We start from the raw sequence: 12,568 nt of genomic DNA, 5'->3' as shown, positions 1-12,568 counted from the left end.
TGTCTCATTACCAAAATGGGGCAAGGGGGGGCTCAGGGGACAAGTCAGGCTTAATGCACGTAAGGGGACAGCAGTGGCGACTCCTGCTACACTGGACACTGTGCTGTGCTGGGGCAGCAGCACCAGGAGCCCACGGGCTCAAGCAGAGAACTGTGCAGGGAGAGGTACAAACAGCAACGCTGTTCAGAGGCTGCAAATCTACAAATTGAGCAGTTTGAATGTGCACGCTTGCTAGGACACGTGGAGCAGGGCTGGCAACACCGTGCTGCAGCAGGACATCAGCTCGGCTCATCTGACCGAGAGACCCTGGCTTTTGGGTGAGCCACAGCATGTACTGAGGGTGCTGACCCCCGTGAGCTCCTCACGCAGTGCCTCTGCAGCACTTGCACACAGGATGGCAGCTTCTGCCTGCCCAGGAATTGCCTTCAGTCCCAGCCAGAGGCTAGAACATGGCACAGAGCTGCACCCGAGCCAGCAGCCCCGGGCGCGATCCAGCAGCTGCCTCTGCAGACAGCACGTATTTCCCATTTCCTTCTCCCCACCACCATGAGGCAGCCTTTGAAAAGACCACAAACAGCAGCCGGTGCTGAGGCAGCAGCACGTCACCCTGCAGGCTGAGTGGTGACCCTCCATGACATGCAAACAGGCAGCCCAGGGGACGGAAGGTGCTTTGCTGGGCCATCATATTCCTGCTGGGATGCGGGATCCGCGGCTGCCCTGCATCGGGATGGTTCCGCTGCAGCCAGTACCTGCTTGGGGCCACCCTGCAGGACGAGCAGCTCCCGCACTGCCAGGGGCTGGTAGACACGGTCCAGGATGTGCTGCAGGGCCTCCCGGCTCTGCGCTCGCTCCGCTTCCGAAAGGCCCTGGAAAAACAAGCCCTGAGGTGGTGAGGGCAGCCCGGCCGTGGGTGCTGCACCCGCAGAGATGCTGGCACCCAGCTCCCTGTGGCGTGGTGCTGCCGGCGGTGTGGCGCTGGTGCCCCTCGAGCCCTCCCTCCCAGGCTGTACGTGAAGCGGTGCTTTAACCTCTTCTTTTACACTCAGGCTGACGTGGCTCAGCAGCAGCCACCGGAGAGGGAGGCTGTGCTGAACGGGGGCTCTCAGGGCACCCCCTGCACCGGCCACCCCGCGAAGCGGCACCAAAGCGTCGGGACACGCGCGGGGGAGCGGGAGGCTCGGGCCCACCGACCTCGTTGTGGGCAGCGGGGCCGTGTCCCAGCAGGCAGAGCCCGGCGAGGAGGATGCCGAGGTGGTGCGCGAGCAGCGGGCCGCCCAGCGCGGGGTGCCGGCACAGCTCCACCAGGGCGCCGGTGGCGGCACGGAGCCGGGCCCCGCGGGTCACCCCCGGGGGCAGCGGCGGAGGCAGGGGCGGCCCGGGGCGCTGCCCCACGCCCGGCGGCAGGTAGGGCGCCAGCCCCAGCCCCACGGCGGCCCGCAGCGCCCGCCGCACCGCCCGGCCCTGCGCGGCGCTCAGCGTGTCGGCGGCGGGCGGCGGCGGGGCACCGGGCACGGCCGCGGGGGCGGCGGGGAGGGCGGCCAGCGCCAGCAGCCGCTCCTTGAGGCACAGCAGCAGCGCCAGCACCGCGCGGGCGGCGGCCCAGCCCGGTTCGCCTTCGCCCTCCGCCCCGGCCGCTAGCGCCGGTGCCCGGGCCAGCACGGCGGAGCGGAGGCCGCGCAGCGCCGCCCAGCCCGGCTCCCCTCGCAGCCGCTCGTCCAGCGCCGCCGCGTTGCTGAGCACCGTCTCCAGCCGCAGGGCGCCCTCCGGGCCGGTCCCGGCCGCGCCGCCCCGCTCACCGGGCCCCGCGGGCTGCCGCAGCAGCAGCTCCAGCGCCTCCACCACCTGCCCCGGCTCCGGCTCCCCGCCGCCCGCCATCTTGGGGCCGCCGTGACGGGGAGGGGAGGGGCCCGCGGCTCTCCGCCGCCATCTTGGGGAGGTCGGGAGAAGGGGCGGGGCGCTGCTGCCCGCCGCCATCTTGGGGGCATCGTGGAGGGACGGCGGCCCCGCCCGCCGCCATCTTGGGCAGGTCGGGGCGCTCATGGCGGGCCCGGCCCGGTGGGGCGCTACCGGGGCTCGGTGTGGCTGCCGGGAGGTGCCGGGAGCACCGGGCGCCGCGGCGGGGCAGGTGGTTGAGGAAACCTGCCGCCCCTGTGCCGCCACATCCCTGCAGCCGGCTGGGGGCAGCCCCGGGGTGGCTGGGGCTCAGCCTCGTCCACACGCAGAGCACAGGCTCCGGCTGCAGCCGGCAGCTTCTGGGGAGAAACCACCCATTTTATCTTTTTATTTATCATTTTATTTTATGTGAAAGGAGACAAACACAGAGCCGTGTCGTAATCCCCGTGTGGGAGAGGCGTGCAGGACGGAGCTAGCCCTGCTCCCAGCTCTGCAGCCAGGTGCTGCCTTGTAGTAAACACGTTACGTGTATGTCACAAAGCACACACATCAGCACCTCGCCTCTCCAGGACTGAAACCAGGGCGGTTGCAACTCCTGTACCTGCCTCTTAGGTTGCTGCATGTTTAAAAGCATGCAGGCACTGTGGGGCATGTTATTCGTCTGCTTTGTGCTTCCTTTAAAGGGCAGGGCTTCTCTAGAGAAAACAGAGTAATTACAGGGTTAGGCAAACATCAGCGATAACAGCCTCGCCTCCGCTGCTGGGCCCGCGTGGGTCAGAGCGTTACGCTAGGCACACAGGGTGCAGCCACCATGATAAGGCACTTCAGTGCAAGCCCAGTTTTCACTCAGCCTTCTGCTCCTCCTTTCCCCAGGGCCTGTCCAAACAGACCAGGCGGTAAGGTAAAACCTTGCCGTGCTATTAGCTGCCAGCCGTACCTCTTATCGGCCCCGGTGCTGAGAAAACACGTGCTCTGTTATGGATCGCTCCCTTCCCAAGTAAGATTGTTATACAGAGCAGGGGCTTCAGAAAGCACTCGCTTTCTGCACTTCGGAGGCAGCAGCAGCCGTAGCCATAACAAGAAGTCACAGCAGGGCAGACCTGCCTCTCAGCACGGACACAGGCAGTGCAGCTGGCAGAGCTACGCACAAAGAAATGGCCTTCTAGTTTTATTAAAACAACGCATTATTTCAGTTTTATATAAAAAACATACAATCAATTAAAACTAGACAATTGCTGGTCTCCCAGCCCGCATCAGACCCTTCTCCCATTTTAAAAATATAAAATGTGACAACAGCTAAACACGGTTCAGAATTTAAGTAAAGCTGTTTGATTTCAGAAAGCGCCTTCTCTTAACTGCACAATAATTACACATAATATGACACAAAAGGAAATAATATAATCTGGTATACAGAAAAATAGAAATCTGCCTGCAAGTACTATATCAAATATAATTCCCTCATGTATCATAGAAAGACAATGGCACATCATTAATCTGCGTTTATAGATCATCCACCCTGCATCGGCACATGCTTGAGCAGCTCCACACAAAAGCTGGACGCGGGGCCGTCCCGTTCCCTGAGCGTGGCAGGCTGCCAGCACGGCGGTGATTTCAGGTCTGGGAGTGCGAGGTATTTTGGAGAGCGCCAGAGAAACCCTTTCCTTCTGAAGCAGAGGGAGAGGGGCGGTGGGGGCCTCTCCTCGATGAAGGAGAGGTGCTGAGCACCAGCCGATGGCCACTACAGGATTTGGGCACGGGGAGGCTGGAAGCTGATCCAGGAGATCTCAGCTCCAGGACAAGGAGTGCCTACCGCCAGCCTCCCTGGTCTCCCCAGGGAACCCCAAACGGCACCGTGACCTGTCTGGAGCTGAGGGGGAGCAGGAAACACATGGGCTCCCCAAAACACTCAAGCCCCAGTGATCCTGAGCTTTATCTGCACTGAAGGAGAGGGATGTGAGTGATGGATCCAGGGATGTCAGAGGGGGCTTTGGCCACCCACCACACTGCCGGCAAGGGCCAGTGCATGTCCAAGAAATGGCAAGAGCTGCCTTCGCTGCGTGGCTGCGGGCCAGCAGGAGGGCCAGGGCAGCCTAGTCGTCATCCTCCCCGCCGCCGTAGAGCTCCGCCAGCTTCTTGAAGCGGTTGCCCCATTCGTTGAGGTAGTCGTAGTCCTGGTCCTGGTCGGAGTCGGAGGAGTTGAGGGAGCTGAGCGAGACGGCCTCCGAACCGCTGCCCTCGTAGTCGAACACCAGCAGGGAGTCGTAGGGGGGTGCCGTGGGGTCCGTGTCAGCCGCCTTCAGGTTCTGGGGGGGTAGAAGAGGAGCTCAGTGACCAGCCTCTGGCCAGGGGCTCCGCTGTCCCCTGCCAGCGGGCACTGTGCTTGCCCCAGCCACAATCCCGCAGGATGGGAATGCGTGCGGCCCAGCGGTGTCAGCACAGACGGAGGGAGCTGTGGCAACGTGCATCGCACCCCTGCCCCAGGGCAACGCATGGGGCTGGGCTCACCTCGTCGATGAAGTTTCCGATCTCATCGGGGTTGGCGGGCCGGGGCCGGTACTGGGGGGCTGCCATCAGCGGGGGGGCCACGTCGTTGCGGATCACCTCGGGGCGGGCATCCAGGCCACGGTGCAGCTGGCTCAGGTCATAGTCCTGTGTGGGGATGGAGACAGGGGGCATGAAGAGACAGCAAGACTATACTCAAGGGATGGCCTCAGACAGTGCTGGAAGGACCAGGGGCCTGCAGGAGACTGGGTAACCCCCAAGGGAGGATGTGGGGACGAGCAGGTCCATGGGAACCTTGCGCACCCCAGCTGTTCACTGTGGCTACGGCAGTGCCCTGGGGAGCCGTGCTACCACCCACTGTGGGGAACCCCATGGGCGGGACTGTGGCCCAGCACCCCTGTCCCACCTGGTCCTCCTCGCCGCCACCCTCCTCGTCGTAGTGGTAGACATTGTCCCGCATGTCGTCCTCGGGCGGCAGCAGCGGCTCCTTCACCACCTTCCTCCTCCTCACAAAGAGCAGCAGCAGCAGCAGCAGGACTGCGAGCAGAGGGCATGGCGTCAGCACCACTGGGAGAAAGCGGCCCCATCCCTGTCCCCACCACACAGTACTCACTCAGCAGCGCCAGGATGCCCCCCAGGATGCCCAGGATTGCAGGGACACCCAGGCCGCTGGCGATGAACGCTCTCCGCTCACAGTTTTTGGCTGCCCCTTCGCACTCGCACACCTGGGCTTTGACTTGTGTCACCTGCGCCTTGCCCTGGCTGTCCGTCAGCCTCAGGAAGATGCTGTACTCCCCCGGCTCCAGCTCCTTCTGCAGTTTCAGGACCAGCGAGTCTTGTGCGGGAGAGAGAGGGCTTGGGGTCAAGGTGGGTCCCGGCTCCCACATTTGGGGACACCCTCAGCACCCGCAGGGCTTTGCCACGTGGCAGTACCCCATCACGGGGACCGGTAGGAGCTCCAGTGCCAGTGGCATGCAGGGTGGCTCAGAGAGATCCGGCTAGGATGTGGCCCTTGCTCAGTGTCCCCCCACTGCCCTGCGCCACAGGCGGGTGGCTGGGACGGACCCCACGGCACCTACCTTGGCCGGACACCTTGACGGTCCAGTTGGTGCTGGAGCCGTGCTCCAGCGCTGCCTCGAAGGGGTACGTGTTTGGGGGCAGGTCCTTGTCGACGATGGTGAGCGTCTGCTCCTCAGGCTGCCGGCTGCAGATGTCGAAGATCCGGGGCTCCGGCGTGGGCCCGTTGTCGTTCACATCCTGGAGGAGCAGCAGCAGCGTCCCCGTGCCAGTTGCGTCCGGCACCCCTGCAGAGCTGGCTGTTAGCGAGGCGCCCGGAACCCGTCCCCGTGCCCTGCGCGGCCGCCCCGCGGCCCCCGGCTCCCTGCAGCGCGGCGCGTCCTCACCGTTGTCCACGGCCAGGACGATGGCCTTGTAGGTGCTGTTGATGGCGTGCACCGACTCCCGGTCCAGCGGCTGGACGGCCGTGACGATGCCGTTCTCGGGGTGGATGGCCAGCCACCCCGCGGGGTCGCTGCCCATGCGGTACCTGGGCAAGCGAGGGTCAGCGGGGGGGCTCCGTGCCCACCCTGGCCCGTGCGGCCAGGTGGGAAGGGGCACGCAGCCCTCGCGCCCCCGCCGCCACCCCCACTCACGTGATCTTGTTCCTCTGATCCTTGTCGGGGTCCTGGGCCGTGTAGGATGTGACCTCGTGCCCCACCGGCAGGTCCTCCGACACCTCCACCCTCTTGACAGGGGGCACGAAGACGGGGGGCTCGTTCACATCCCTGACGAGCACCAGGACGCTGGCCGAGGAGAGCCCGAGGGACACGGAGAGGGGGACTTTGTTCTCCACCGTCACCACGAGGTCGTAGCGGCTCCTGGTCTCGTAGTCCAGGCCCTGGAGGTCGGCAGAGAAGAGCTGGGCTGGAACCAGCGCCGGCGGGGACGCGGTGTGCACGGGGCAGCCCCGCAGCGCCACGACCCACCTTGGCGGTTCTCAGGATGCCGTCGTTGGTGTTGGGGTCGGTGGCGATGCTGAAGGCGCCGTCCTGGTCTCCGCTCTTGATGCGGTAGACGGCTTGCCAGGCCGGGGAGCCCGGCATGTCCAGGTCCGTCACGTGCAGCCTGGCCACCTCCAGCCCCACCTCGTTCTCGTCCACCGTCCCCTCGTACTGTGAGAGGGGGCACAGGGGCGGTCACCTCATGTGGGGGCCGGGGGAGTGGGGGAAGCGACTCGCGGGAGCCGGCTCGGGTGGGGGAGACGGGTACCATGGTGGGGTCGAAGACGGGAATGTTGTCGTTGGCATCCGTGACCTCGATGACGGCCGTGGCGGTGGTGGACAGCCCCCTGCCCTCCTGGTCCGTGGCCTGGACGATCAGCGTGTAGTTGGGGGTGGCCTGCAAGCAGAGCACACCGCGGTCAGAGGCGCCCCGCTCCCCACAGCCGGTCCCACCGTGGGGCGCGGGTGCCGGGACGCGGCGCCCACCAGGCGCCCACCTCCCGGTCCAGCCCCGTGCCGAGGACGCTGATGACGCCCTTCTGGGGGTCGATGGTGAACATCTGGTGGTGCGGGCGCGGCGGCTCCTGGCTGACGATGGAGTAGCTGATGATGCCGTTGTCCACGTTCACCGCGTCGTCCGCGTCCGTGGCGTTCACGGTCATCACGGAGGTGCCTGGCACGGGGACGAGCCGGGGAGACGTCACTCACGGGACGAGCCCCGCGGGTGCTGCCGTCGGCCCGGCGCAGCTCCGGCCCGGGGCTCTGCAGCCCCCCTGCCCCCAGCCCCGCGCACCCGGCTTCGCGTTCTCCTCGATGTAGCCGACGAAGACCTGCTTGGTGAAGACGGGCTTGTTGTCGTTCTGGTCAGTCACCGTGATGATGATCTCCATGGGGTCCTCCACGGGCTGCCCGTTGGCCGACACGGCGTGGGAGAAGAGCTGCGAGGGCACCGTCAGTGGCACGGCCCCCTTGGGACCCCCCAGGTCCCCCCCCGCCCCGGCCCCCCACTCACGACGTATTTCCCGATCTCCTCGCGGTCCAGCGGCTGCGTCACCTCAAGCCACCCTGTCTCACGCTCGATGGTGAAGACGCCCACGGGGGGGCTGTCCGCCCCCTGCCCCGTGATGCTGTAGAAAACCTTGGTCTCCTTGTCCTTGTTGGATTTGATCTGGCGGTGAGGCGGGGGGCTGTTAGAGGGGGCCTGGCGCTCTGCAGAGGTATCCGCGTCCCCCCCGGGGCTGCTCAGCCCGGCCGCAGGGCACGGCGCTGGCTCAGCCCTCGTCCCCGCACCGTGGGGCTGCGTACCTGCACCAGCCTCATGGGGAAGGGCCCCCGGTGGTTCTCGAGGCAGTTGATGGGGGGGATGACCCAGTCCCTCTTCTGCCTTCGGAGGCCGGGGCCGGACTCAGGGAAAGTGAGCATGTAGGGCACCCCGTCCTGCGGGAACAGCAATTTGTCCTGGTGCCCACTGGAGCGCAAGGCAGCCGGAGGCACCCACTGCCCGCCTCACGGAGGGGCTGTGGTGACCACAGGCACGGGGACAACACTTTACCTGGTAGCTGTGGCGGTGATGTTGCCGCCACCTGCGCTTTTCCACAGTCACCCAGGCCGAGTGCCTCTTGCCCGTGGCATCCAGGGCAGAGACGCTGAAGTGGATCTTCCGCCCGCGGAGCTGCAGCGGCTGTTTCGTCTGGATGATGCCATCCTCGTCCACCTCGAAGCGCGCGTCGTCTGGGACGTACACGGCCTGCAACCGCCCGCCGCAGCCTGAGAACCTCACTGGGGACAGGGAGAGCGGGTGGGCCGGGCGGCACCGTGCCTGGCACACCCCACGCGCGGCACATCCCTGCCACGGGGCACATCCCCCCGCGTGGCGTGTCCCTGCGGCACAACGTCCCCATGGCACACCCCTGCATGCGGCGCGTTATCGCGGCCGTGCCAGCGGGCAGAGGGTGCTGCTGCGCCGGGTGCTTTTCAAATAAAAACAAGGCCGGTGCGTCCAGCTCACCCGCGCTGGCACCCAGCCACCCCAGTAACCGCCAGGGCTGGATCCCAGGGGCTGCCAGCGCAGGATCCTGCACTGCAGGCAGGGCAGTGCACCGGTGCTTGGGGATCCATGGGGGTCACCGAGCCTCCTGCATGGCCAGGGGCCAGGGCTACGCATCTGCAGCAGGCTTGTGACCCGCTGCAGGACAGGGGCATCAACCTGCATGATGGGGAAGGTGCCGCCGCCAGTGCACCCAGGGGTGTGGGGTAGCAAGGGCTCTTTGGGGACAGACCGGGGAGATGGCATCCTGGTGTCACCAGCCTGGCACCCTGCTGGGACCACGGTACGAGCCCTCACACTGGCCACGCTGGTCTGGCACTGGTCACAGCTGGGACTGGCATGCTGGAGACAAGGACAGCCCGAGGGGGGGGACAGCGCGCAGCACGGCGGCGATCAGCAGGCATCACATGAGCGGGGCCGCGCAGCCGGGAGCTCCCTGAACAAACGCTCCTTTGTCTGGGGGATGTTTTGTTTGAGCCAGCAGCACCCAGGCTGGGTCCCCCCACCGGCATAGCCACCTCCAGCCCCGGCACGACCGCGGCTCGGGCAGGAGGCACTTGGCGTGCCGGGGCGCTGCCGTGGGATGGCGACGTGCCTGGGGTGGGAAGTGCGGAGCTGGGTGCTCCCAGGGCAGACGTTACTGCCGGGCCCTTTCCACCATCCCTCAGCACATCAGCCCACGTGCAGCCCAGCAATTCAGAGGCGATGGTGGGTGGAAGGCGATAGCAGAGCTGGGCTGGGGGCTGCCACCGTGCCCCCGACCCAGCGGGTGCGATGCCAGCCCAGCCCGGCCCCCAGGTGGGTCCCGCAGCCAGGCCGGGGCAGCCGGTGAGGCCGGCTGTGCAGGGACACGCCGGGGCAGGCCGGGCGCTCCCGCACCGGGGGCTCGCAGCAGGGAGGTGCCACGGCCCCCGCGGGCACCCGGGACCTGGCACGGAGCCGGCCGGGTGCAGCGAGCACCGCGCTCAGCACCCAGCCCCGCACCGGCTGCATGCAGGGAGCGCAGGGAGCGCAGGGAGCACGGGGAGCACGCCACGCTCGGCGCCCGCTCCCCATCGCTGTGCTCAACCTGTTTTTCCAGCTCAGCACTTGAAAGCCAACCCCTCCCTGCCCCGTCCTCCCCGGGGGCATGCAGCCATGGGGCCTCAGCAAGGCGTGGGGCAGGGGGAGGCGGTGGGGCTGGGGGCAAGTTTGGGGGGCTCCTGCACTGCAGGGTGCTCCACGCCTTCCTGGACCCCCACCTGCCACTACCCACGGGGCCAAAATCACCGAATTACTGACTGCCGGCCGGGGCTGGGGGGGGGAACACCCCGCACCCCCAGGATTGGGACCTGGGGACCACGGTGCCTGCCAGCCCCCAAGCCACCCCACATCCCGCTGTGACACAGGAAAGTGTCTCGCCAGGGCTGGGCACAGGGTGAGTCACGGGCCCAGCCAAGTGCCACCACCCCAGGACTACCGGGTGCCACCACCCCGTGTCCCCACACAGTTGCGCAAGCGCGGTGGCTGCCCTGGGGCAGAAGCCAGCAGCGGAGGGGGGACAAACGTCAGCTCCGGGCAGCCCGGGCGAAGGCGCCGTGAGCCGCACGTCCCGCCCAGGCGCACCCCCTGACGTCACCGAGTTTCGCCGTGACTTCAGAGTCTCGAGGTTTCTCCCACCCGGGGCTGATTCAGGAGCTGCGTAGTTGGGGAACATCCGCCCCCGCTGGAGACCCACATCCCCCCCCAAATGGGGACGTACGCCCACGGCCCACAGAGCCAGGGGCTCCCTGAGGCTCCCTCCCGGGGGTTCTGCCACCCCGTGCCCTGCCCAGGGACCCCTCGCCCACGTGCAAAGCAGCACACGAGGCTGAGCACAGCCCCTGGGTCCCAGTCCCAGCCCAGGACGCCAGGCAGGTGCTGCCATCCTTCCCTCGGGGCGTGGGACAGCCGCAGCCCCAGCACCCACCGGAAACCGAGGCGCTGGGCAGCTCCTACTGCCCGCATTAACGCAGAGGAAATTGCTCCTTCCTCCACCAGGCTTTTTCATCAGTGGGCCAGGGCGGCAGCACCGCCGTCGGGAGGCTCGGAGCCGCAGCAGCAGCCGGCCCAGCCCCTGAAGCGCTCAGGGAGCAGGGCCCCACGCCGGCTCTTGCCGCCCCAGCGCCGCGCGGGGCCTATCCAGACCTGTCTGAGGCAAAACACAGCGCTCGACTCATCAGCTTAATTACAGGCCAGCTCGTCAGCCTGCCGCACCGCAGCCCGGCTGAGGTCTTTGAAGCACTGTGTGGCACAGAGGGCAGCATCCTGCCTCTGCTGAGCGTCCCCCTGTGCGGCTGGGCATTGCCACAGCACAGCCAGGCATCACCATGCTGGCGCTGGCACGCACGGGCTGACACAGGCACCCGTCCACTTCCTTCCTCCCACGCGCCTCCTCTGTCCCAGGCCCTGAACTGGGACGCAGGGGATTTCCAGCTGCCCCCCCTGCAGAAACCAGCCCTGCGCATCCCGGGGGTGCGGAGGGCCACGCAACTTCCCATCACCCTGCTATCAGGCACAGCCCCAGCAGACACAGGCTGCTGGTGCTGAGCAGATTCGTTAATGATCAACCAGAAAGCAAACATGTATGGAATGCGTTCGGTGCGGTGCAGGGTCCAGCTCCCTGCACCGATACTGCCAGCACAGGTGAAACTCAGCCTGAAACTGAGAGCACGGAGGCCCCGCTGCAGTGCTCAGCGCCCCTCGGCCCACTCCGGCACCGCTGCCAGCCACTGACCCGAGCAAATGGCGGCCGAGCCACCCCCCGCTGCGCCAGGGGCCAGCAGGACCTCGGTGCTGGGAGAGGAAGAGCGTGGTGGGGACACACAGACACCCCAAAGCAGCAGCAGGTCCTCAGCACCCCAATTTCACGGCCACCCCTTCCTGCGCCTCAAGAACCGCCTCCACCCGTGCACGGCTCTGCATCGGGCCGGGTGCTTGGTGCCGGCACGCAGAGGCACCGCCAGCCCGTGGGGAGCCCACGCGGGGCGGTCGGCTCGGCGGCCGCTCGAGGCCGGGCTCCGCGCCCCACGCCCAGGCCTGCCGGCCCCAACAGGTCTGCGCCGCCTGAGTCAGCGCCGCCCGCCCCGGCGCTGCCGGGAGAGGCGCCCGCTGCCCCCGCACGCCCTCGCCCCGGTGCTGCCGGCACCGACACCTGCACCGCCCCAGCTCCTCGCGGCGCACCGTGCCCGTCGCCATTGCCGGCCCCATGCAGCCACGGCTTTGTCCCTCGTTTGCCACCCTTGGCACCCGTCCCTGGGACCACGGCCCTGCGCCACCTTGCCGCGCACCGAGCCCGTCCCCAGGGGCACACCGCCGTCCCCGTTGCCACCCTTGGTGCCACACACCAAACCCGTCCCCACGCCTCCACAACCCCCTCACCACCCACGGCAGCACGCACCCGCCCGTCCCCACGAGCGCAGCCCCGTGCCACAGCGGGTTGTGGGGCTGCAGCTCCCGCACCCACGGGCCCCCGCCGCCCCCGTAGGACCCTACCTCGTCCCAGCACCCCTCCCGCCGCCACGCTGTCCCGGGGCACGGTGAAGGTGAAGGTCTCTGCGGCGAAGCCGGGCTGGCAGGGGGCTGCCTCGTCGCACCGCCGGCCGCCCACCTGCCCGGAGAGAGGTGTCAGCGTGGCCACCGCCGCCCTGTCCCCTCCCGCCCCGTCCCGTCCCGTCCCGTCGCCCTTACCCGGAGCAGCAGCAGCAGCAGGGGGAAGCAGAGGGGGGCCAGGGAGCCCCGCTGCCGCCCCATGGCTCGGTGCCGGTGCTGGACGGTGCGGGACGGTGCGGAGCTGCCGAGCGCTGCTGCCGGTGAGAGCGGCACCGCCCGCAGGTGCTGCGACCCCGCCCCTCCCCGCCCCGCCGGGAGGCGGCCCCCCCCCCACCCCGGTCCAGCCCCGGCCCCCCCCGGTCCGGCCCCCAGGTCCCCGGGGAGCGGCCCCGCCACCGGCACCCTCCGGCCCCGGAGCCCCCTGGGCGCCCGGGGGAGCTTCGCGGGGGTGGCCCCGGTGGGCAGCCCGGGCAAGCAGCCCCCCCCGGGGACCCCCCCGGCACCCCCAAGCAGCGGGGCAGGCGGTGCAGGCTGCCGGGGGGGGAACCCACCGGGT

At 67.8% G+C, this 12,568-nt stretch overlaps 2 protein-coding genes across 2 annotated transcripts in view; both read right to left on the bottom strand.

The window, feature by feature from the left end:
- Positions 1 to 2,032, bottom strand: part of TANGO6 (transport and golgi organization 6 homolog) — a 31,465-nt gene extending 29,433 nt beyond the window's left edge. The window contains 3 exon segments of the mRNA XM_083851804.1: positions 750 to 866; positions 1,192 to 1,920; positions 1,922 to 2,032. Of these exon segments, the coding sequence (XP_083707930.1) occupies positions 750 to 866; positions 1,192 to 1,920; positions 1,922 to 2,017 (942 nt within the window). The 5' untranslated portion in view covers positions 2,018 to 2,032.
- A 1,016-nt stretch (positions 2,033 to 3,048) lies between these two features.
- On the bottom strand, positions 3,049 to 12,316 carry LOC310905481 (cadherin-1-like). Its single transcript, XM_083851808.1, has 16 exons — positions 12,151 to 12,316; positions 11,956 to 12,070; positions 7,948 to 8,174; positions 7,701 to 7,832; positions 7,408 to 7,563; positions 7,189 to 7,333; positions 6,893 to 7,068; positions 6,664 to 6,792; positions 6,381 to 6,566; positions 6,048 to 6,292; positions 5,799 to 5,941; positions 5,475 to 5,699; positions 5,009 to 5,230; positions 4,802 to 4,932; positions 4,399 to 4,542; positions 3,049 to 4,196 (listed from the first exon to the last, which is right to left on the bottom strand). Exons 1-16 carry the CDS (start codon positions 12,211 to 12,213, stop codon positions 3,984 to 3,986), a joined length of 2,652 nt encoding a protein of 883 aa, XP_083707934.1. The 5' UTR covers positions 12,214 to 12,316; the 3' UTR covers positions 3,049 to 3,983.
- Between the last annotated feature and the right edge of the window lie 252 nt (positions 12,317 to 12,568).

The sequence above is a fragment of the Anser anser genome, assembly GCF_964211835.1.
Source record: "Anser anser genome assembly, chromosome: 11".
Lineage (NCBI taxonomy): Eukaryota > Metazoa > Chordata > Aves > Anseriformes > Anatidae > Anser > Anser anser.
This window is presented reverse-complemented; position numbering and strand designations above follow the sequence as displayed.

Bases quoted from the DNA above. Each gene is read 5' to 3' on its own strand.
- LOC310905481 (XM_083851808.1), bottom strand. From the start codon at position 12,213: ATGGGGCGGCAGCGGGGCTCCCTGGCCCCCCTCTGCTTCCCCCTGCTG. The intron at 8,175-11,955 runs GTAGGGTCCTAC...CCCTGTCCCCAG, and splicing joins GGGAGGGGTGCTGGGACGAG to TGAGGTTCTCAGGCTGCGGC. The intron at 6,793-6,892 runs GTGGGCGCCTGG...CTCTGCTTGCAG, and splicing joins GCACGGGGCTGGACCGGGAG to GCCACCCCCAACTACACGCT.